Raw genomic sequence first — 26,110 nt, forward strand, 5'->3', positions numbered from 1 at the left:
TAACAAAAATGATAAGCACATGCAACTGATATTAATAAAATTTTTGTGTAAGTTAACTGTTATTTTTTATTTTTTTTGGAAAAGATATCATGGATTTGGCACAAAGTACGGATGCTGCGGCAATTTTACGTCAATGGGAAGAAGAACATACACAATCCGGTTACGATCCGGTACCAGTTTTAACCAGGTATCATTTACTTTATTATATATATTTTTATTATTCATTGTTGGCTTGTATCGGAAAGTTAATTTTCAGTAGTTTATGTTTCGAAATTTCTGTAAGTTTTATAATGTAGGCTTTCGTGTTTGGTCTGTAAAATTTTGTTAGCATAAGCAAGGACAACTGTTAACACAACATGGTGAAATATTTACCAAAATTAGCATCAGGCTCCGTATAAGTATTGTACATTTTTATTGCAATTTGAAAATTCTTATTTTTCAAAGAAGATACATGTTGGTATTTACGAAATTTTGGGGTTAGAAAAATTTTCACATATAGGAAATTACCGATACGATTGTTAATTGCTTTGTTGTTTTCAAGCATGAAGTTTCCTTATTCTATATTTACGTTCAATCTTAAATTTAGAAGATAATGTAATAGGGAAAAAGGGGACTCCATATGTTTAATCAAATTATTAAATAATCTGCCAACATTATTTTATATTATATATTTATATATGTCTTTTTTGTCATTTGGGAAATTGTAATATCTTTTAACATGATGTTGGTATATTTCAACTTATTTTTTAATTTTAGGTTAGCTGAACTTATTGAACAAGAAACAGAAAATTATCAAAAAATGGATCCAGATCCATTTGATGAACGTCATCCATCTAGAGCCGATCCAGAATGTAAATTGGGTCAAATGTTAAAAACACTTTTTCGTAAAGATCTATTTATGACAAAGGTAAGAAGCAACTTTCGAATTGCCTATAGCATTGAATTTTTGTCTGTAGCCTCGCTCGCTATAATGATTCATTTAGAGAACGTACCTTGGCCTCAGCTATAATATAGACAATGCCAACTTTAAAGGCAAATCCACCACTGGTTCTCGTTCAACTTACTTGACCCCGCTTAGCTAGCCCCCTAAACGCCAACTATACTTCCATCCCCTGAGCAATAAGGCGACTTCGGCCTTTGGCCACGGGTCTTGCTGCGCACTGAACTTACTATAGGCATTAGTTTAGAATGTTTAAGAACTCGTTGTGCTTACAAGAAGACTTCCGCGCATCATATAAAAAAACATATAAGATAAAAATAAGCAAATAAAAAAGGCTTTATTATTTTAAGGACTTTTTTTTCGATTTATGAAGTTTCATAGAATTTCATGTCGAGTTGCATCTTTCTAGCATGTCTAGAAGAAAAAGGAGTTTTGGAGGCTTTTTCGCATTTTCAGGAGGTTGTGACACAGATTTTAAAATTTTTCGAAGTATTTTGTTAATTTTCTTCCATTACGTAAATAGAAGTGAAAAGGGTAGTATACTTATGGGACACCAATAGAAGTAATGGATAGTATGACTCGATTACTCTCAGGGGTTAATCAAAATTTTAACCAATTTGGTTCAGTGGGAACTGATGAATCTTAAAGTTTAAATATTTCTATTAATTTTAAGTTTAAAGAATTTTTTTACATTTTTTAGCTGGTAAATGATTATTTACGAGATAATTATTGGTCTCGTGTACGAGTTCCTGATCAAGATATTGATGCTTTAAATATAGCAGCATGTAGATTACTTTTGGATACAATGCCAGGCTTAGAAACATCTGCTGTCTTCCAGGTAAGTTAATATTCAGGGAAAAGTCATTTTTCAATTAAATGAAATTTGGCTTACATTTGAATTCTTACCGTTTGGGGTACGTTTTAGTTATTTTATGATTAATATTTACTATAAATACAAACCTCAACTGCGAATAGTTTTGAAGTTACTCAAAGCTCTTCAATTTTTATTAAATTCAGAAATAATTATGACGTGAAAACTTAATACAAACGGCAGAAATCGAATCTCGGACTGCTTGCTTTCGCGGCAAGCGCCTTGGAGCATAAATACAAAAACGAAATAATTACGATTTTAACTTAGAAATTACCAATTAGTCTTCCCACTTCCATCGTAGAAAATGATAACTTTTTTTATTTATTTATTTATTGCCAGGATAATATATATACATATTGATCAAAAGAAGTCAATTTATAAAAAATTTAAGAAGAAATACCTTATTTTTATTTCAAAGCCATATTTTTAACCAGACGTTTTTTATAATTTTTGTAGCCAGACAATGATAGTTTAATAAATCGAATGTTAAAATGGGCACAAACTGCGCAAGATCCATTACGCAGCTATGCAACAGGGTTATTAGCAGCTGCCATGGAAGTGCAAGAAGTTGCCACAAAATATCGTGAACAAAATGGTAAATTGATACCGTTGATGTTAAAACGTTTATGGGAAATACAGAGTACAATAAATGGTAACAAAGAAAATGGTGAAAACGTACAATGTAACGGTGACATACAAAATGGCACTCATGATGGCGGAACTGTCGCGGAAGGTACTACCGATGAAGGGACTGGTAATGATGTAGCGGCATCAAATTTAGACAGACCATTTGCACATTTATCAAAATTTCAAAAACAGCAAAATTTATCCAATCAACTTGATAATGAACGGATTAAAAATACACCGTATGGTTCAAGAAATAAATGTAAGTTGATTTTTGTACAATTGAGTAATAATCATAGAAAAAGATGATATAAAAGATTTAAAATGTACAGTTTAACAAGTGAAAACAAACAATTGGCTGAATTAATTGTTGAAATACTCTATATAGAAAGTGTTGAATGTTAGTGCTTGCATTATTTTTAATAAATTAGAAGAGTTTAAAAAATCAACACAATTATGGGGGTCTTTCAGCCCAAAATTTCTTCTTTCCCAAAATATTTTATAGTTTGAAGCTACCTGCAAATTTTTAACTCCTTATTTTTTATAGTTTTGGAGAAAATGTACACCAAAGTTTTGTCCTAATTTGCACCCTCACGGGTAAAAAAAGTGATGTTTCACAAAAGAATGTTTCAAACAAAAGTTGTTTATTTTTTTATAAGAAACATTTCTTACATTTTCAATATTTATGTTTTAGCAAGGTACTCAGAAAATGGTATATATGGTTCAATGAAAAGTCCTGCAATTACATACAGTCCAGATAAATCTCTAAACACCAGCAAAACACCCTCAAAATTCGATAGTAATCAAGTGAGTACTTTTCCAGTATACAAATTTGTTACATCTATAATAGAAAAATTAAGGCTGTTGTCTCCTTACAATATTGTAATAATGTTTTTTACCATACTGTGTAAAATAATTATCATACATTGAAAACTAGTGCGTTACTTTTAACTCTAATGTACAATGCGGAGATATTCTCGTTAAAAAAAAGGTGTATTCTCGTAATAAAGTGTCTCTTCAACTATCTATACTTTAACTACAGTCGTTTCTGTTAAACAATAAAATTCATTAACATTGAGTAACTATATCTCAGTATTTAATGGTCAATAATTTTAAAACGAACTAAAAATAATGTATAATTTAAGGTTGAAGGTGTGCCCTTCTTGCATTTTTATTGAGATATCTAACACTCCACGCTTTTTAACATTAAATTTTACATTAAAATTATAAAAATTTATTTTATACTTTTTAGTTCGTTTTGAAAAAATTTGTTTTTTAAAAATTATATTTTATTAAAATTTTTATTTTCTACTTTTTAGTATTAGATTTTTTTAAATTTTCATGCATTGTCATCCATCTGTTATCTTTGTTCAAAATTTCAATTCTAACTCCTCGTTCTTTTAAGTATTGAATTTTTTTTCATGCATTGTCATCCAGTAACCAGTATTTAGATTTCAAAAATCGAGTTCATTGAGAAAGTTAGTTTTAAATTAATTATAAAATTTGACCCGAACGGGCATATATGAAAGCGAGTTAATAAAAACGTGATAAAAATAGCAATTAATAAAAAACGAAATCTGTATAATAAAGAAAAGGCACTTGTAAGAATTTAAAGATTGGAATGATAAGATAAAATAATAAAATTTTTCCCGTTTCATTTATTACAATTAAATGTAATGTATACATTTTAGAAATAATTTGGGTCAACAGATTAATTCTTGTATTTGATTCTTTAATTGCAATGGTTTCTTGATTTAATTTTAAAATTTTCTTTATAGATTTTACACGAAGAACCCGATAGAAAACGTGCCCGAATTGATTTAAACAATTCGATTCAATCACCACCAAATAATTCATCATTTAATTCACAGAAATCGCCGGGAGGTCAACAAAATCACGCTCAACATAATTTAGATGTAACAGACTCAAGTAATTCATCATGGGCGGAGTTAGAGAATTATGTCATTGGTTATATACAAATGTACCCTCCTACAGCGTCTACAAAACAAATACTAATTTTGAAATATTTAACACCGATGGGTGAATATCAAGAGTTTTTAAGTCATGCGTTCGAACAGAACGCTTTGGGTTTAATATTAAGTTACGTTAACGTGAAAGAACATGGAGATGTTCGTTTAGCATTTGAAGCATTAAAATACTTATCAGCATTGCTGTGTCACAAGAAGTTTTCCATTGAATTTATACATGCTGGTGGTTTACAGGTAAACATTAATTTTTATGGCACGATGAAAACCCACAAATCAAAAAAGTTTAATTTTATAGTAGAGTATCAAGTTTTAACAATACAATGAAATGATTAGAAAAATACAAATTAAAATAGATATGACTTAAACAGATTAAATTTAGGCTTATGAAAAGTTTATGTAATGGCAACATTGCACTCTGGATGTGATATTTAGTTTTGAGATATTAGACTTTAAAATATTAAAATATTGTAAAAATTAATCTAGACGCATGCTATTTGTTTATATCACGGTACGTTTATATTTTAGCGATTAATCTAAAGTGCATTCGATCTATAAAATAAATAATTTTCATGCGAAGTCAGAATATTTTTATGAAATGAAAATAAAATTCCATTATTTTCCATAAAAATTATAGTAACGAAAATAGCACACGTCATAAGCGCCACCGCTTAATTTCCTTCTTTAACATTACTCTCTGCATTTCTCAGTTTATATATATCTTTGAAAATTTTACCCGCTGGAGTTGAAACTGTAACAGGCTATTTGACTGGATTCGCTCGCTTATAATGTCATAAGCAAGTAAATAAACAAAACAGTCAATCCAAACCATACATTACACAACAGCCAATCTAAACCTTATATCACAAATATATTTGTAATATGAACTGTGCTCTAAAGTTTGAGATCACAAGCCAATCCAAATCTTATTGATACGTGACAATTTGTGACTCCAAAATACTGAGCTGATCTCTCCTGATTGAAATATGAAATGCCGAAGAGGGTGTAAAAATTATCTTAGAACATATAATTAATTAAATGACATAAAAAAGGAATTTCTACTCAATGACTTATGAACTATAGCTGTGAATGATATAAAATATAGTCGCGAATCGCTAAACAATTTTTTTCGAGAATTATTTAATAAATTCATTTTTTTTATCATATTATGACAAACCGATTTTAAAATCCATAATCTATACAGATGTCAGTAATTATAACGATAGTAGTCATAGTGTCTAATGGCCTATTGAAATATTTTGATGCTTCAGCTACTATAATTGATGCATCAGCGTAAGTCGAAAAAGACTCTAATTCAAGCATAAAATATTTTTTAGAGATTATTAGAAGTGCCAAGACCTTCTGTAGCAGCTACAGGTGTTTCCATATGTTTATATTACCTAGCTTACTGCCAAGATGCCATGGAAAAAGTATGTTTACTATCAGAATATGTCATTTGGCACCTAGTAAAGTAAGTTTTTGATTAATATTATCATACTTGTGTTGAAAAAGTGTAAGTATATTCGTTTACTAAATAATTTTCCAGGTATGCACTTTGGTTAATAGAATGCTCTCATCATGATTCAAGTCGATGCCATGCTGTTATGTTTTTCGGCCTAACATTTTCATTTAAAGTCATTTTGGACGCGTTTGACGATCAAGATGGTTTACGAAAATTATATAATGTAATATCAACATTGCCTATATTATCAACAGATGATGATCATTTACTTTTAAATGATGATGTAGTTTGTGCAGCCCGACAAATTGTTCGTCATGTTTGTGTCGCATTGAAACGTTATTTGGAAGCACATTTGTACGTACGTAGTGAACAGTTAAAACGATCTGTTGTTCAATTATTACCATATAAGGTAAGGACATTGATTTTTTTTAGAATTATGTTGAGAGAATTTACTCAGAGCAAGAGATTTGAAATGTTTTATTGTTCTTTTAGGCAATGTGTAAATTAAATAGTGCTGAAGATGTTCAAGAACGCATTGATACAATGCTCGAACTTCTACCATATCGAGCACATTGGCCACCAGTTGATGAATTATTACGATTAGGTGCTATTACAATTTTATTACAAATCATAGCATTCTCATATGAATGGAATTTTGGTGGAAGAGCCGAAACAGTAAAATCAGCATTAGATGTACTTGCAATATGTGCAATAATGCCACGCGTTCAAATGTTATTCGGAGAACGGGTAGATTTACCTGAAGAAGCGATCACTGTTGGTATAAACATTATTCTAGGAGCAGCTGAAGGTGAAATTGTTGCTGATCCAGATGTTCAAAAGGCTGCACTTAGTGTAATCGTGAACTGTGTTTGTGCACCGATTCACAGAGTAAGTAATTTCTTAAGTATGAATAATGAAACAAATTTATTTAGCTTTTACTATTTTTTTAAGCTTAATTAAAAAAATGTTGTTTATTAATATTTTTGATTTTGTAGCCTGGAGGATCGGTAACACGTTTTTCAATGGGAATTGGATCACCGAGAAAAAAATCAAATTTACGCAATTCAGAGGAGCTAATACAAAAAGTATGGGAGAGTGTTCGATCCCAAAGCGGTATTATGGTGTTGTTACAATTGATGCAAGTTAAAACACCAATTACGGATGCGGATTCCATCCGTACGTTAGCATGTCGTGCATTAGCTGGCTTAGCACGATCGGATACTGTAAAACAAATTATTGGAAAGCTACCACTTTTTACTAATGGACAATTGCAAAGTAAGTAAAATATGCGATGTGCTTATAATTTACCTATTCAGTAATGAAATTCATTTAACAAAAAGTGATCTACAATCAAAAATTAAGACTTTGGAAATTTCAATTTTGCATTTAGATTTTACAAAAAAATTTTTGAAAGGCAAGCTCAGATAACTGCATTTATATAAACGTTTATTCCAAAAGCTTATCGATTGTAAAAATTAAAAACCCAGCACTAATCGTATGGGAATTGGCTTACGATCTTGTAGATCTAAGCATCCTGACCAAAAGTCTCGTATTATGAGCAAATTTGTACGTGATCCAATTCCTATAAGATTAGTGCAGGATCCTTAAATGGAAATTAATAACTCTATGTGTTTATTTTATAGATTTAATGCGAACACCAATTTTACAAGAAAAACGCCAAGAACATGTATTATTCCAAAAATATGCGCTCGAGCTTATGGAGAAGGTGTCTGGAAATACCAAACATACAGCATCACATGAGATTGATGCATCATTAGCGAATATACATCGTGCTAATGTTGTGGCTCAGACAAAAATACAATTTAATGATAAACAATTGTTACAATTAATACATCAGCATTTGGTTGGACGTGGTTTGAATGAAACAGCTGGAACACTACAACGTGAAGCGCAATTAAATGCAATTTTACCACCACCAGGTACCATCAATGTTCCAACACCATCAATTGCTAAAAATTTATCAATAGCTGGTAATAATTTTAGTCCTTTACGCTATGTGCCACCAACTACACCAAGAGTAAGTAGATAATCAGTACTTTTTTATACATTTTTTGGCTTCGGAATCTTTATTTGTAATTTCAAGACACAATATTATGTAAAAAAAATTTTCACATACGATTTCCTCTGAAGAGAAGCTACAGGGATCTTTCCATTTAGTATGAACTAGTTTGTGTTTGTGTCTTACGCAGAGACATTTTACGGCACTATTCTTGTAAGAGACGAACCTACATTATGGCGCTGTGGTTGTCAGACAGACAATTAACAGGCACATTGTATTTGAATAATGTATATGCTAATATATTATTTTAAATTTAAAAAATGTTTGTTGTACTTTTTTTATTTAAATAATTGCACATTTATGTAGAAGTAATTGTACGGTTGATAATCGCCTTTATATGACAGGCACAGTGGTGCACTAAATACGATAATTTTTTTTTCTGTTGTTCGCTTTGAAGAGTTCTGAAATCCAACAATTGTAAATATCACTGACTAGAATGTATATATACTATTATTTAATAATAGCATATTTTTCTTTAAAGGCATTAACAATTTAAGCTATTCATACAATTCATTAAAAATCTTCTTACAAAAGAAAGATAAATATTTCCTTTTGAAAAGAAAACATTTAACGATAAAGGGACGTTGAGGTAATAATAATAGACTAATAAAGTATCTCGGCCATCTATTGGGCAAAAAAACAAAAAACAAATATGGGAAATTTTAAATAAATGTCAAAAATAATTTTATTATATTTTTAAAAATTATCAAACAATCTCTTAAAAACTATTTGTAACAAATTAAATTAGACATTACTAAGAAAAAATAAGTGTCTATAAAAGTCCAAAATTATGTATGAATAATTGGGTTGATGACTGACATCGAACTTGCCACATACCCCAACAATGACTTCACTTCTAAACTATCTTTCTCTTTGTTTAATTAGGACTATTGAACGTTCGTTTGCGTACTTCTAAAGATTTTAAAAAACCAACTTCACTTTTCTGTCCGTGCAGTGAGAATTCTTTACCAGAATTTTTATTTTTGTATTTCAGTCACGGATACCATACCTCCACCACCATAAAAATACGGCGAACACTAGTATATCAAATTCTACATCAACCACATCAACTTCAACGCAAAATCATCCAACCACACCAACTACGGAAGCTTCTCAACTACAATCGACATCGACAAGTTCCATTAAAATTATCAGAAAAACAAATAACTCATCAACAAGTGCTAATAATCAATCTACAACCTCAACACCACAAAATAGTCGGCTAGAAAAACAAATTTCGTGTACAGGGGATACGTTTAGTGGTACAACTACAATTGCAATACCTGGTACATCAACCGATGAAACAATTGTACCACCGCGAATAACATTAGACTCAATTATAACAGAATATTTAACGAATCAACATGCATTGTGTAAAAATCCAATGGCTACATGCCCACAATTTAATTTATTCGTTCCGCATAAATGTCCTGATCCAAAACCACATATTGCATCCATGCATAATGTTGTTTTACGTCATAGTAAACGTGCTATGGGCTATAATTCTCGGACTTTAGATCGTCGACTAATACATTCAAGATTTTGTCCGGTACAAACAATTCGAGTTGTGGATAGTTTTTATACTTGCGCCCAATTTATGGTAAGATTTAATTTTTAATATAATATTTTGGAACATAATTTGCTTAATAAGAACAGAAATATTTCAAGCCAAATTTTTTCGTTTCCTACAGCCGAATAATGATACAAAAATGATTGTTGGAAGTTTTAATGGTGAAGTCAAATTATTTAATATACAAACAGGTAACGAGGAAGCCACCTATCAATGTCATGATAGTTTAATAAATAATATTCAAATAAGTCGAACTGGAAAATTACTTTTAACATCGACATCATGGCGAAGTCCATTATCAGCTTTATGGGACACAGAATATTTTGAAATGAAGTAAGTTTAAATTTTGATTATGAATGTATCAGATAATTATTTCGATGTTTTTCCGTTTCAGATGTCCATTAGATGAGGAAGAATATGTCGAATTTAGTAATTTAACGCAAGATAAAATAATCGGAACGAGGGGAGAAATCGCTACTGTAAGTATTTTAAAATTTATTTGTAATTTTAAAATCATTATTTGTCATATTATGATAATCAAATCTAACCAAAGAATCCCACGAATCCTCAATGGAAAATGATTTTCGGTCAAACTTTCTGAAACTATGTATTCTTGTAGTCACTGATGAAGAGTATAATAAAGTTGTAAAAATGATAAAGTCATAAAAATTTGGAACTATGATATATAAGTAATCATATTTCAAAAATATATTCATTAAACACTTCTTCAGCAATGAACACTTCTTTACACTTTTTCTAGCATTCTATGTACACAGCACTCATTGGGGTGAATGTAAATAAAAATTTTCAAACCACCAATGGGGTCTTGCTTTTATATTTTACATTTGTTAAATAAGCGTCGATTTCAAAACGTAATTCAGTTCTATTTTTTACAAAAATTTTGTGGCGCAGAAATTGGTGAGCATACGGAATATGAATCGGTTCACAGATGAATAATCAATCATTCCCTTAGGGTCGAATTTTTTTTTAGTTTATATGATATAATCTTCGAAGTATACCCTATCCAGTAAAAAAATGAATGATCGAATTTGGACTACTCTGTAAAAAGTAACGTGTGATCGCACATAAAAAAATTATACGGTTTGACTTGAGAACCTCCTTTTACGTCGATTAACAAAAGGACGTAAAATGCAATTTGAATTTTATTATTTTAGTCAATAATAAATATATTAAAATGATTATATTTTCCAGATTTATGACGTAGCAACTGGTACAAAATTATTTAGTCTATCACCAACGATAAGTAATCAATATACAAAGAACAAAGCAACATTTAGTCCAACAGATGAGTTAATCTTATCAGATGGTGTTCTATGGGATGCTGTATCAAATCAACAGATACATAAATTTGATAAATTAAATCAAACACAAAGTGGTGTTTTCCATCCAAATGGTTTGGAAGTAGTATCTAATACAGAAGTATGGGATTTGCGTACTTTTCATTTGTTACGTACAGTGCCTACTTTGAATCAATCACAAGTGTTGTTTACAAATTTAGGAGATATTATTTATGGTGTAGCATTGGAGCATGAAGCCGAAGAGGAAATTGAGTATGATACAAGTTTTAAAACACTAGATGCATCGGATTACAGTAGCATAGGTAAGATATTAAATATTTATAGGTATTTTTTTGATTTCTAGAAATATTTTAGAGACAATACGGCGAATATAATGAAATTCAATTAAAAAATATTTTCATTATATTTATATTTCGTTCGTTTGGAGCTAATGAGAAAATTTTAGGTCATCATATTTAGGCTGAAATGTAAGTTATTATATAGTTACCATAGCCTAAGCATAGAAACTGCAAATAGTCAAATACCATGCTGGAAATACCTTAAGGCGGAAAATATCAAGTTTGTCTAATTGAAAGACACGATGCAGGATGAAATTAATTTTATTACTATTTTCATATTAGTATAAGAAAAATTGTCCGACGAAAAACATTAAGTAATGATGGCGCTGCTGTAGCTAAAGTGTAAATTTTAAAAGCAGTGCTTAAAGTAGTAAGAGTAGGTTAGAGAAATTCACATTAAAGTATTCTGCTACACAAGCGCCATTCTAACCACTTTATTTAATGCTATTTTTTGGACACTTTTTTAGCCAAACAGCCATAAGAATTTGTGCTCCTTTACCTCCGCACTCCATAAATACAGGAATAATGAAACTTTTAACGCTCGTTGAACTTTCATTCATCCGTAGACAGCGCAATTAAAAGTACCCAGCTAGCTCATATCTATCTTCTCAGGTAGGCAAGAAGCCATTACTACATCACAATTTGACGTTAGCCACTCTAAAATAGTTTAAAAGTTCACAAGCTCGGTATCTTAAGGAAAAAAATTTTTTACTACTTGAAAATCAATTCTGTTACACACAACTCAGACAAAGAAAGATGCTGTGTGGAAGATGACTTTACAGAATACTTCTAAGGCTCAGACTAGCAAATATCCTTACAACTTACATTATGTGGTGTTATAAAATCTTTGCCATTCCATTACATGAAGTGTTTCTTATAGATATAAAAGAAAATTTTATCTATATCAACTGTTCAGGAGCATATTTATTTTTAGTACAAATGGAAAATTTTATTTATATATTTGTATATTTTAGTTTGCTTACCAAAAGTTGGGTTGTTGGGTAGAATTCAGTTGTAAAAAAAATTCCAAAAATTTAATAGCTTTTATCTTTAATTTCAGCTACTATAGATGTTAAGAAAAATATATTCAGTTTATGTATCAACAAATACGATACACAAATTGCTCTAGTCGAAAATCAAGGTGTATTTGAGTCAGGTCAAGAAAGCGTAGTTCGAATTTACGATGTTGGAAGACGCCGCGATGATGAAGATGAACAGGTAAGGTTTTATAAATTAACTACTTCTAAGATCCAAATTATTATGTTTTATTCTTATTTCAGGAAGAAGATGATGATGATGATATGGATAACTCCGAAGATGGATCTGGATCCGGATCTGAATCTGAAGAAAGTATGTATTTTGAAAATTTTAAATTTGACTGTACTTTTGCCTCTTAATTTGTCTTTTGTTTAGTTTTCGTGGATTTTGATTTTGTTCGATCTAGAAGTAATATGATCCTTCCTTTCTATTCCAGCTCCAGGTATCCTTTTATTTTTCTTCCTCACTTTTATTTAAATCGACGAAAAGTCTTACTTTAATTTCATTTTGTGGTTAAAGAACCCTTATCGGAATATAAACAAAATGAATAAAGAATAAAACTATCGATAAATTTGAGGCACATATTATATAAAGAAAAACCTTGATTACAACTTATCTGATGTGCAGTTTTATCAATTTTATAATAAAATCTCTTAGTTGTAATCTGTAAAATAATGTAAATAACATATAAGGATGAATTTTTTATTTTTTTTTTATTTACCGTATGTTTGAAACGAATACGATAATTCGATAGAGAACAAATTTATGTTACCATACCAAACATGAAAACCGCCTGCGGTGTAAATTTAAAAGCAGTCATGGCCAAGCTATTTATAAACATAAATTTCAAATAAATTTCGATTTCTGCCCCAATTTCCTAGATCAGTTTTTCGTATATTATAAATACGTATTCCGACTACCAAGTAGTCATCCTCAGTATGAATGCAGTCCGCCACCAAATTAGCTAATTCATACTGATGCTGACTAGAGTTCCATTTATTATCTTCGATAATATTTATATAAATTTCAAAAATTATAATTTAGCCTTAGACCTTAGACCCAAAAAGAGGAGTGTTATTGAATAAAAAGATCAAGAACAGTCAACAAACTAAATAACTATGATATCAGGTAATCGAAATAGAAAAAAAAAGTAAAATAGAAAAGCCCTCAGAGTAAAAAAGTAAATAGAAAAGCCCTCAGAGGATAGATGAAAAATCTTGTAAAAATGAGCTTAAAATAGTGCATTCAAAATATAAAAAAGTTATAAAAATTGCAATTATATCTGTGGATTATAAGGGGATATAAATTGAAGTAAAAACTATTTTCTACAACTTTGTATATAAATTACAATAGTCCTTTTCGATATCCACTTGGTAGCATAGAAGTTTTTGCAAAATTTTATCATTGGTACATTCTAATTTTATCATACATCAGCAAAAGCTATATTTTTCTTCAGAAAAAAAAAATGGTATTCAAATTTAAAGCCCACCATTTTTCGTAAAAAGGCATGAATGAAATTCTTTTGTTTGATAACAACAAAGTCATTTTCTATATACCGAGAGTGTTCTTTATAAAATAACTTGTAAGAAAAGTTAACTGGGAAATTAAATTTTGTTTTCTGTCTTTATAGATAGCATAAATCTATTAATCGATGCGGTAGCTGCAGCAAGTTCACGTAGGCGCCGTAGACGGCGTAATTCACGGAGACGAACTAGTGGTGGGGGAGGTGGAGGAAATGGTGCTGCTGAGGGTGGTTTACGTGTTGCACCTGCGGCTAATGATAATGAAAATAATATTGCGGGTGAAAATGAAAATAACGCAGGAAATGATAACCAAAATGAGAATAACGAAGAACAAAACGAAGAAAATAATGACGACGATAACGAAGATGATGATGATGATGACGATGATGACGGTGAATGGCAATCATTGTCTAGCAATGATGATTACGATGACGATGGTGGTGCATTTTCTATGTCAGATACATCGGACATGGATGCGTTAGAGGATCTACTATTCGAATAAGTTTGATTACTGGGTTGTTCATAAAATACGTCGCACAATAAAGACTAAAATGATTTTTGTCTCCCTTCACAATTCTTTTCATTTTTGTATATCCTGTATCTAAAATTACGTCCAAATAAAAAATTTGATCTGCCTAACGCTGCAAATTGTAACGTTAGCCAGCCTATGCTTCCAGCTTTTTCTTATTTTGTAGGTATTTTATAAACAACCCAAAATAAAAGAACGGTCGTTTTTCGTTCCTTACTTTTCAAGATGTATAATTTATTTAAATAAGACAAATTTTTTATTTTAAAGTCATATTTCTAAGAAAAGGATTACTGCAAAAAAATAGATATCAAATTGAATATTCTTTTAGAGAACTCAGTGGCAAATTGTAATCCTATTATAGAACTAAGCTTATTAAAGTTTTAATATTTTAAGTAAAAAATAAACTCAATTGTCCTCCAATTCAGTGTTTGGAGTAAAAATTGTAAATAGCCAAAAAAAAGAAGATTATTATTATCATAATTATTATAAAATTGTCATTAAAAATCATATTTTGCTTTGGTATGCATTTGCTGAATTGTCGTATAGTTCCGTATTTCGTTTATCATTTGTAAAAAGGATAATCATGATATCAATCGATCATTATGATATCAATCGATCATTGTTTGTTTAATTTTTGCTTTAATGGATAAAGTAAATTCTTGATAAAAATTATGTTATATTATTTATAAACAAGAAAATTTCAAAACCTTTATTATTTCGAAACATCTCTTTTTTTTTATTTTCAGTACCTTGTATATGAAAATGTAAATATATTCTAAGACATTCAAATATATAATATAATTTTTTTAAATATACTGTTTTTTTTTTTGTTATTTATTGCACTTACGATTACGATTATTCATATACTCTTCAGGTTTCTAGTCAATTTGCTTAAAATCTTTTTTGGATTTTTTTATTGGGTTTCGTTATGTTTATATGTAAAATTTTAAATATCCGTTTAGAACATAGATTCATTTAAAATTTGGAATCATTAGAAAATTGAATAAATGACTTGATATTGGGAAGTTTTCATAACTGGTGTTAAGGAAATTAACTTTGGAATATAAAAGTGGCAAAGTAAATTTGATTTCTAGTGGAATCATTAACAAGTTAACTCGGTATCGTCAATAGAGGCTTGATTTATACGGTGATGTTTATTCTGATAATAGGGAATATTCATGAAATTTAAATTTGGTTCAAATATTTTTTCCGTAACTTCATTGGCTGAACATTTGAACTAAACCATTATTTTTTAGTAATTTTAAACTATTTCTAAAACGGAAATTCAAATTTTAAAACGGGCGTGACGTCATAGTAGGTCTTTTCAGACTTGTTGACATACTGTATGTTATTAATTACTTATATTTTGTAAAGTATTACCATGGATATATACTATACTTACTATATACGTGGGTATTACAGCTGTAGTAAACAGTACATTGAACTGCCACAAACTGACAGATCACATATTAATACGTCATCAACAGAGAGCGCTAAAAGGACTGCGTATAAATATCTCAAAATAATTCTCTATTTTAAATATTTTTTATACCATGTATATATGAAATATATCAAGGTATACTAAATTTAGTTCCAAGTTTGTAACGCTTAAAAATATTAATGCTTCCAACAAAATTTTGTCTGTCTTAGAAACGAAATAAGATATAGAGCGGCAATTTTCATAACGTCGTTAATACGTACAAGTGAAGTCAAGTTACATAAGGTAGGTGAACTGGGTCTCGATTTTTAGCAATTTTCTTAAGAAGTACCCCCTAGACAAAATCGGGAAAAAGTTTTTGTTTCCAATTTCGATAAAATTCGGTATATAAGGTAATTTTGACCCAAAAAATACAAATTTATAGATCGATTGGATGCATAATTTTTGAGAAAATCGCTATTTGGGTCCAATTTTTTATTATATCTCAAAAGCCATTGATCCAATCATTAAACAAACCCGATTTTTAGACTTTTTGGGTCAAAATTATCTTATATAATGAGTTTTATCGATATCGAAGCCATAAAAAAATTTTCGATTTTTTGAAATTTTTTCAAGGGGTACCCCTTAGAAAAAATAAAAAAAAAATCGAGAAAAAATTTTTTTCTCCGATTTCGATAAAACTCTGTAAGTAAGATAATTTTGACCCAACAAAAAAAAACAAAAATCGCGTTTATGGATCGATTAGATGCATAGTTTCTGAGAAAATCGAAAATCGCCAACAATTCCATAATCAACATTGTCTTTACATGGTATTTCAACAATAAACTCAGTCAATTGTTTGTTGTCACTTGTTTACACTTAATTACAGCATTTTTAAACAGTATTTATATTTTTTACTATGTTATAACGGTGTAAACAATGAATTAAATATATAAAAAAAAAACATTAATATTCCCTGTTGATTTTATGAAGGCAGCAACTTAATATTACTTTTAAATTGAGTTAACTGGTTAGTTACTAGCTACTACTGGTTTCTATCGTTCGGTAAAAATGATTTTCGTGATTTTTTTCTGTAAATTTAGACGATACATGCAGCAGAAGCATTTTCGACGCAAATGCTTAAAAACTTTTTTTGTGATTGTATTACTGCTTCTTCTTAGAATCACCCACTTCTGGATCAGCTGAAGTTCAATTTATTGTTTAAAATAACTATTTTCAAAGTTTTCAACCATTTTTTGGTCAGTAAAATATGACTTAAATTCAACGCAACCTTCCAGAACTACTAGATTAAATGCTTTACGATTTTATAATTTTGATATACAACTTATTAGAAATATCGTATATGTTTATTCAGTCTATACGAAAAATGCTATAATTTGAGATTTGAACCAAATCATAAAGAATAAACACTACATACATACACGATATAAATCAAGTAGATATAATATTACACGGATATCAAAGCATCTCAACCAAAACTATTTCCTTTCGTATGGCGGACTGTCGAGTTCGCTCTAGTTGTGTGAATTAAAAAAAGAAATTCGATAATAAGCCTATAATGGTAAGTAAACAATTATTTATTTACTGAATTTGATTTTATTTTTAAATTGTGCATATGAATTCGTTAAATTTTTGAGATTTAGTTACTTATTTTGTCATAAAATAAAAGAATTGGGCCACGTGTTTAATGTCGGCATGGCGTATGTTATGACTAAAAATTGGTAATATTTAATTAAGTTCAAACGTGTTTAACTAATTTAGGTTTAAAAAATATTACTTTATTCTTATATTATTTATTTTTAACTTTGTACTGGCTGGAGGTGGACGTAATATTAAGTTCTGACAGTCTTGTCAATAAAGAATTCGATTTGTACCATGCTTTCTAAAGCATGGTAGAAGAAAAACTCGTATAGCTAGGATAGTTAGTCATTATTTGTGAAGAATATTTAAAAGTTTATTTTGTTAATTTATTTTTATTATTTTAGGCATTGTGCGCTGCGCGACCGCTAGTCAGCGTATATTCTGAAAAAAATGAAGCAATTAAAGGCAACACTTTAGCATTGCCCGCTGTATTCAAAGCACCAATTCGTCCAGATGTTGTGAGCTTTGTTCATCAACAACTTGGTTTCAATCATCGTCAACCATACTGTGTAAGCAAAGAAGCTGGTCACCAAACATCAGCTGAATCATGGGGTACGGGACGTGCTGTAGCTCGTATTCCACGTGTGCGTGGTGGTGGTACTCATCGTTCAGGTCAGGGTGCTTTCGGTAACATGTGTCGTGGTGGACGTATGTTTGCACCAACCAAACCATGGCGCCGTTGGCATAGACGTGTTAATGTAAACCAACGTCGTTATGCTATTGTTAGTGCTATTGCTGCCAGTGGTGTACCCGCATTAGTTCAAAGCAAAGGTATTACAATTTAGATTTAAAGTTCCGTCTTCAAGAGTTACTTAATAGTGGATATTTTGTAGGTCACGTAGTTGATAACATCCCAGAATTACCGTTAGTGGTATCAGATAAAGTTCAGGAGCTCACAAAGACTAAACAAGCTGTGATCTTCTTGCGTCGTATTAAAGCATGGGCCGACATTCAAAAGGTAAAACATTTATTTGATATTTTAAATAAATCAAGTGAGATTTATGATTGCAACTATAATTGATCAAAACTATTTTCACATAATTTATGATTTTGGTCGCAAATATATTTCATTTTAAAAAAGTAAATTACGAAAAAGTGGTGATTTCTTTATCGTATAAAGTTATCAGTTTCCAATTCGGTTTTTAAAAAAAGGAATAAAATCGAATTTAATACGATTTGTTATATGCTTAGTGAACGTTATTTCTAATACTTAATTCATTCGAAACTATCTTTGTCAATGTTAATTTGTTCATTGAAAACACGGATCTAGTAATTATAGTATGGATGTAGTATAAAGTCCTACTTTAGACGAGGGGGGTGTATTACTCAGGGAAGCAATGTGCCTACTTTTGATTGGTTAGTTAATAGTTGTAACACTAGGATTGAAGATTGAATATTCACTAAATTGAATAGAATATTATTGCGTTTAGGTTACTTATATCGTTGACAAAATTGTTTTAAAACAAGCATAAATACTTCACATATTGTCTTTACAAATTTTACATTTCTTTTGAATATAATATTATTTATGTTGTCCACATACGTCAACCATATGTCAAACATGTTTCAAGCCTTTTTTAAAGAAGGCTTCGAGCATACTTTCAGCATGCGCCTAGTTAACAGCCAATAGAAAGTAGGCACAATGATAACCTGCCTCTTCCCTCTGAGTGAGACTCATCCCACTCGGTTATACTCCATCCCTTTTAAAATATTCCTATATCCATGGTTGAAAAGTATGTCTACGGCGTCTAAAGAGGAATTTGCTGAGCTACGTGCAATTAAAACACTACGGATTTTCACTAAATACAATAGACTTTGTTTGATAGTATGAAAAATGTCTTTATTAATATCGGTACAATTATCTGACGAAAAATATTGGGTTTTTTTATTCAAAACAACTCATTTTGTTGTTGTTACGTGATGGAAAAAGGTTTAGATGCGCTGTGATAACACAAAAAGGTAGTACATACTTCGTATTGCAAGTACTGAAATGCCATTTGTATATGAGTTTTAGTGATTTGCCTACAACTTTTTCTGTGTAACATCCTGCATTTATTTTTACGTTATCAAAATTTTTTTAGTTTGAAAATAGTATCATATGATGAGAAATTTCCTGAGCACTGGGTTATGATTTTACAATGATTACCTGTTGACACCTGAATAATAACTCGTTTAAATTGATAATAAAATTAAATTTGATTCAAACTAATTATTTTGTTTCTTCTTTTTTTGTATAGGTATACAAATCCCAAAGAATTCGTGCTGGAAAAGGTAAAATGCGTAATCGTCGTCGTATTCAACGTCGTGGTCCACTTATTGTGTACCATAAGGATCAAGTAAGTATTGAATTTGATTTATAAATATTAACGTCCATAGAAATAAATAATAAATCTATTATCATTCTTAAAGTTAGTACGTGAAATATGACTAATGAACTTGTGCTTTTACATCGACATACGTTTGAAACAAAACAATTTTTTTTCAGAACAAAATAATTTAACGAAACTACGAATGAGCTACTTTAAAATTACAATAAATTTCAAAGCTGTTTTTCACATCTCCATTTTTATTTTTTAAATGGCAAAGCAAGCCATAGACTATAGTTCATGTTAAAATTATTCGGTGAAATGGCCCATCAGGAATCATGTTGAAAAAGATCCTCCTATATGTAAAAGTAAGTTAAAGCACCATGCCGCAAAGAAATAAATCTGGTAACTTCGGTACAGGAAGTTAAAAAACATTTGATCTCGCGTCAATTTCCAAAGCCTTACGTGAAGTTCTATACAGCATTTATGTAATTTATTTCGAATACTTATGCAGAGTTAATATCCAGCAACGCCGTACATATTTGCTGGTTTAGGGATGGTGCTTAAACTTATTTTTACATATAGGAGTTTCTTTTTCAACATGATTCATGGTGGGCCATTTCACCCGAAAAATTTGAGTATTTGGTATTGTAGTCTTATAATACGATTTATTATAACCCTAATTTTGATCATGAGATGGGGTGAAATTATTTTGAAATAAGTTCGCATTACCTTAGTTTGCACATAAACATTAAATGCTTGAAGTTCTCTTTGTTTTTTTACTTTGTTTTTGAAAGCATAGAAAAAAGGCGCAATTCCATTGAAGCAACACTGAACGACATATCGCTCGATATTGGATGCCAAGTGTTGCCTCTTGAGGCGTGCGACAATGTGGCACAAAATTCAATTAAATGTCGCACGCGGACTTGTTGCCCCATGTCGTATGCGCTTTGTTGTACATGAGTGTGGCATGCGGCTAAAGGAGACATATTTTTTTATCGCTTTGTGTTCCTTCTATTGAAAGACTGTGTATAGCATGCGTCAATATCGCATGCTACATGTCGCTTCAGTGGAATTGCGCTTTTAGACTAACGTTAGGTTCTTTTAGGCATAACCCAAGTACCATTTTTTGTAGAAATTTTTTTAAATTAATTTTTTTTGCAAAAACAAATGCAGAAAATTTACAAGTATGATAATAGAATTATTTAAAATGATGATCCTTTTGGTCCGTGTTTATGAACACTCTTGATTTTAAACTTAACCATTTCTGAAGTTAAATTTTATCCGTTTGAAAATAAATACTTCAAAAAACGTATTTTACAATGAAATAAATTTTTTCATAGGGTCTTCGTCGTGCATTCCGTAATATTCCAGGAATTGACTTAATAAACGTTGAACGTTTGAATGTTTTAAAACTTGCACCTGGTGGTCATGTAGGCCGTTTTATAATTTGGACAGAAAGTGCATTTAAACGATTAGACCAATTGTATGGAACATGGAAACGTACAGCTGTAGCCAAAAAAGGTTACAATCTTCCACAACCTAAAATGGCTAACACTGATTTGGCACGTTTATTGAAAGCTGATGAAATTCGTAAAGTTCTACGTGCTCCAAGGTTTGTATTTACTTGTTTAACTTTTTACTAGCACAGTTCTCAATTATTAGAGCGTTCTCTTAAATATCAATTTGTAAATTTAGTTTTAAAGAAATCGGAAAAATAGATGCTTAATCCCACTTAAGCGTTTTGTTTCCTGAATCGTTAACGAAACCCTTTAGCTTTAGTAAAACTATCAATTCATATGATGAATACAATTATTATTCAGAGCATTGGACGATGAATAATTAAGTGATTACATAATTGACACCTGAGTTAACCAAATAATCAAGAAAATGCCAGTTAAATTTTTTTGATTCCAGAATATTAATAGGTTTATTTTTTAATTGCAGGAAGAAGGTTGTACGCAGTGTACGCAAACTTAATCCATTGAAGAACACACGTGCACTTTTGAAACTCAATCCATATGCTGCTGTATTAAGACGCAAAGCAATCATTGCCCAATTGAAACGTAAAGAAGAACGTGCCGCATTATTAAGAAAGAAACTTGGTGTGAGTATATTTAGTATATTTTATACCATTTGCATATTTTGAAATGATGAGTTTATTGGTCCGTGTTTATGAATATTTTTGATTTTAACATACCAATACTGAGCTTTTTTTTAAAAAAACGTCTTAATTATTTTTATTCCTCAGTAAAGAGATGATTAATTGTATTTGTGTTTTATGATTAGGAACCAGAACCTGAAGAAGCAAAACGAGCAGCCTTACATAAAGAAAAGAGAAAGTTAGCAATTAAAAAAGCCAAGGCACTTAGACCTAAAAAACCAAAAGTAAAGAAAGTTGACAGAATAGCTGCTAAAAAAGTAGCCTCAGCCGCTAAACGTGCTGAATTTGCTGAAAAACGAGCTAAAATCTTAGCTGAAAAGAAAGGAGAACGAGCCGCTGCTAAAGCTGCAGTTATTGCTAAACGTAAAGCTAAAGAAGCATTATTAGCTGAAAAACAAAAGAAGAGTGAAGAACTTAGAGCTGCTGCCAAAGTAAAAGCCGAAGAAAAAGCAGTACGTAAAGCAGCATTAAGAGCAAAAGCTGCTGAAGCTAAAAAGAAGGCACGCGAAGAAGCAGCCAAAAAAGCCGCAGCCTTAGCAAAAGAAAAAGCAGCAGCTGCAGCAGCCGCCGCCGCTGAGAAAGCAAAAAAAGCTGCCACAGCAAAAAAATCTGCAACTTCAGCAAAAGGTAAAGGAGCAGCACCCGCCAAAGGTGCAGCACCCAAAAAAGACGCAAAACCAGCACCAGCCAAGGGAGCGAAACCAGCAGCAAAACCAGCTCCACAAAAATCTGCTTCAACAAAATCAGCACCAGCAAAACCGGCGCCAGCCAAGAAGTAGATTCTAAGATAATAATTTGGAAAAAAAAGAATTAAAAATCTAGCAATGTTTATATATGTTTATATAATTTATACGAATTAATAAAATCCTGTTTTTTTTATATGTAAAGTACTGTATTTATAAATAATATACAAATATATGAACTTGCTGGGTGAATTGTTTTGTAATTCCTTTCCTTGGTAAAATACTATTCTATTGGAATTTGTTTTAAGGTGAATAACGATTCTAAAATATTTGTCAAGGTTTTAAACGGTTGAAATTGTTTATACAGCAGTAAAAAAATGAATTCGATGCCTTTGAATATTTTACTGATTCTAACATCGGGAGAACAATGTTTGAAAAAAATAAGCACAAAATATAGTTACGTTATTTGATCATAGCGAAAACTCTTTTTTATAACAATAACAAAAAAGCTAATAGAAAAACTAATAGATTTGAAGTTGTTTCTGCAGAGTTGTGGCTGCCGGGCTTCAGCAACAAAAATTTAGGTAGGTCACCTATATATGAAGAGTCTGTGATGCTGGAGAAATAATTTGAATTTTATTAATGAGTAAAAAATTCTGCGTCGATATAAAGTTCAAAATGGCCGTGATGGAAGCTGATTCTACAATAAATTCATGAAAAATAGATAACAGCATGAAAATATCTTAAAAACATAATTTATGAATACGTTTTTATACCCTGTGTACATGTAATATATATCAAGGTATACTATAGGCCAATAGAATAACGGAAAAAGATGTGGCTTACGTGTTGTCGGTTATAGATCATCAGTGATTTTAATCTATGGAGGGGGATACTCGTCCGGAACCTGCGAACTGGGGTAATTATAGAAATTCGGCTAAAAATTTTATTTTACTTTCTTATAAGCGATGTAACTAGTAAATGGTGCACTCTAGGGTACTGGTGCTATGGAAATTTTTGTTCTTTAGATGTTTTTCTAGAACTTCTAAAGAAAAAAAACAAATTTTTTGTTGCGAAAAAAGACCTAAAAAACGCTATTTTAATTGATTTTATTTGTTTGCAAATAATTGTTTTTAATAAAATTGACCCCTATATCCTGTAGCTGATACCTCAAAGAACAAAATTAGCTTTGGAACGTTCCATTCGATCTAATAGTTTTTGCACTATTCCATTTAGTTCAAGATGTCTGAAAAAAAAAAGTGATCGACTTTGAGCAGGCCACAAGGTCTGAGTTTTTAACCGATCGCAATCCGCTTGTCACAAAACGAAAGGGCAAAATTTCAATTTTATTTAGTAATTTTGTTGCCTTATACATATTCAATATGAAAAACAATTACAGCGGTTTAAAAAACACCGAAAATTCCTTAGTTGCAAAATTAATTTTCTCAACGAATTTTCAACAATAGAAGGATTTATGCTTTCACGGGACAATCAAACTCATTAACCGTAGCAGGTGTCATTTTAGAATATAGATGGGACTATCATAAAACAATAATTGATTTAATTGGATAGGCAATACTAAAAAAACTATTTTGTTGTCTTTATTTATAACAAAATAGTTATTTTAGTATTGCCTACTCAATTAAATCAATTATTGTTTTAGGATAGTTTCCCTCTATATTCTAAAGTGACATCTACTACGTTTAATGAGTTTGATTGGTCTGTGAATTCATAAATCCTTCTATTTTTTCCATATCTCTCGATTTAGGCCAAATTAGGTCACGTCTCCCGAATGAGGCCTCAAATCGGAATTTGGTAAAGATAGCTTTTCCATTTGTCTTGATAAGCTTAATTTACTGGTATAATTTTCTGCTATCAATAAGAGAACATCCTGCACAGGGTATTCGAACAATTTAACTAAGCCAATTGTTTATTTTCACCAAGTGTATTTTATTATAATTTAGAAATACATTTGAACTATTACGAAGTTCAAACTGAGTTATTTCAATGCAATAAAAAATTGTATTGTGTTGTGTTGCAATATTGACCTTGTATGGGTGTCGTTTAATAACACTTTTACAAATTTGTATATTTTTTCTTTAAAAAGAACTTACATTTTTATTGACATCATCAAAGTTGGGAATTAAACAAGTGTCCAGTTCATTACGTATGCAGGAATAAGTTATAAATGGCCTGAGGGTCTCATTCCGTTCATGTTATCAGCCGCAAGCAGGTGAATGAACCAGAAGATTTCTATGTAAATGTTTATTTTACTGCGGAGATTTTTTAAAAGTTAATCTATTGGACATTGTCTATTTAAAAAATGTTATTTATAAATTTTTACAAATAGATTTATTTAGGTATTAGGTCAAGGATTTATTTAAATTATTTAACAAATTATGAACCTGGAAACATTGTTTGTTGTTATTTAAAAAACACATGAATTGTTGGTTCTAGTTTGCTCAAAATGATATTATTATAGGGTGAAGAAGCATATTTCAAAAAACTCGATTTTACGGTATTACACTTTTCCGTATTCTCTTTAATTTTAGAAATAGAAAAATACTAGCAATTACTTATACTTCGAAATTCCATAAAAAAATTCCTTTCCGAGTTTTAGATAACAATTTATGATTAACGATATACGTATTCCTCATATATCATTCGTAATTTAAAAAAATTCTTGCTTAATATTAATCAAATTAGATTTTTTATGATAAGCAAAGTAGCAGTAAATAAAATTTATTGCAATCACCCAAAACTTGTTTCTTAGAATCTTAATGTTTACGTTTAAAGTTTGTTTTAAAATATAAAATTTGATCCATGGTTTCATCGTAAATATATAAAGTTGAAAAAAAAAATTGCTGGTGAATAGATTGTTATTTATCGAGAAATTTAAGATTACAAACGCGTTAATTTTTTGGTATACATTGCAATGTTATACTTATGGTATGATTGATGCTTGGGAAGTCAGATTAGTCCATTTGAACCCATTGCATTTGCCCACCACATATAAACATGCATTTGCGCTAACAAGCGATATTTTAAGTATGATATAAATTAATCGCATAAAACGTAATTTTGATAAAACTAAGAATAACGCAGGGTTCATTTAAGTTTTCTCTAAATGGTAATTACTATTTTGAGAAAATTAAAACAATTATAGATTAATGCGCTATAAATTAGTTTATAATCAATTGAAATTTTACGAATCGAATACATAACGGAGAATCTATATTTTGTAGTATAAAAATCTACTGTTATTTAAATGAATTTCAAAACATTGTGAAGAAAATATTAAGTTTACCGTAACACAACTATTATTATTATTAAAATTACCAATAAAAAATTTTATAATAGTCATTTATAAATTTACGAGACAGTGGCGTTCTTCTAGGAAAGCAAATTCTAAGATCCATAGAGTGATTCTAAGACGAGTTTCTTGATTTTTCTCCAATTTAATTGGATTATTCTATACTGTGAAAGTAAATAAGTGACATGGATAAACTTACCTTACAAGTGAAATTTACAAAATTTAAAAGACAAATTTTTCGGGTACAGAATCCATCTCGTTAAAATAACCTTTATCCTTAAAGCGT

General features: G+C 30.3%; 2 protein-coding genes across 2 annotated transcripts; both read left to right on the forward strand.

The window, feature by feature from the left end:
• Positions 1 to 43: 43 nt before the first annotated feature.
• LOC123296901 (protein mahjong) lies at positions 44 to 14,839 on the forward strand. Its single transcript, XM_044878604.1, has 18 exons — positions 44 to 187; positions 757 to 907; positions 1,641 to 1,778; positions 2,268 to 2,697; positions 3,130 to 3,242; positions 4,214 to 4,657; positions 5,758 to 5,891; positions 5,967 to 6,291; positions 6,375 to 6,770; positions 6,878 to 7,157; positions 7,526 to 7,920; positions 8,957 to 9,562; positions 9,654 to 9,865; positions 9,927 to 10,011; positions 10,745 to 11,153; positions 12,250 to 12,407; positions 12,470 to 12,539; positions 13,858 to 14,839. The coding sequence occupies exons 1-18, from the start codon at positions 90 to 92 to the stop codon at positions 14,250 to 14,252; spliced, it is 4,839 nt and encodes a 1,612-aa protein (XP_044734539.1). The 5' UTR covers positions 44 to 89; the 3' UTR covers positions 14,253 to 14,839.
• Positions 14,840 to 17,141: 2,302 nt separating this feature from the next.
• LOC123300550 (60S ribosomal protein L4) lies at positions 17,142 to 22,673 on the forward strand. Its single transcript, XM_044883139.1, has 7 exons — positions 17,142 to 17,278; positions 17,703 to 18,129; positions 18,192 to 18,316; positions 19,596 to 19,694; positions 21,008 to 21,279; positions 21,612 to 21,771; positions 21,954 to 22,673. Exons 1-7 carry the CDS (start codon positions 17,276 to 17,278, stop codon positions 22,605 to 22,607), a joined length of 1,740 nt encoding a protein of 579 aa, XP_044739074.1. The 5' UTR covers positions 17,142 to 17,275; the 3' UTR covers positions 22,608 to 22,673.
• The last annotated feature ends 3,437 nt before the right edge of the window (positions 22,674 to 26,110 follow it).

This window comes from Chrysoperla carnea, chromosome 1 (genome assembly GCF_905475395.1).
Source record: "Chrysoperla carnea chromosome 1, inChrCarn1.1, whole genome shotgun sequence".
Taxonomy (NCBI): Eukaryota; Metazoa; Arthropoda; class Insecta; order Neuroptera; family Chrysopidae; genus Chrysoperla; species Chrysoperla carnea.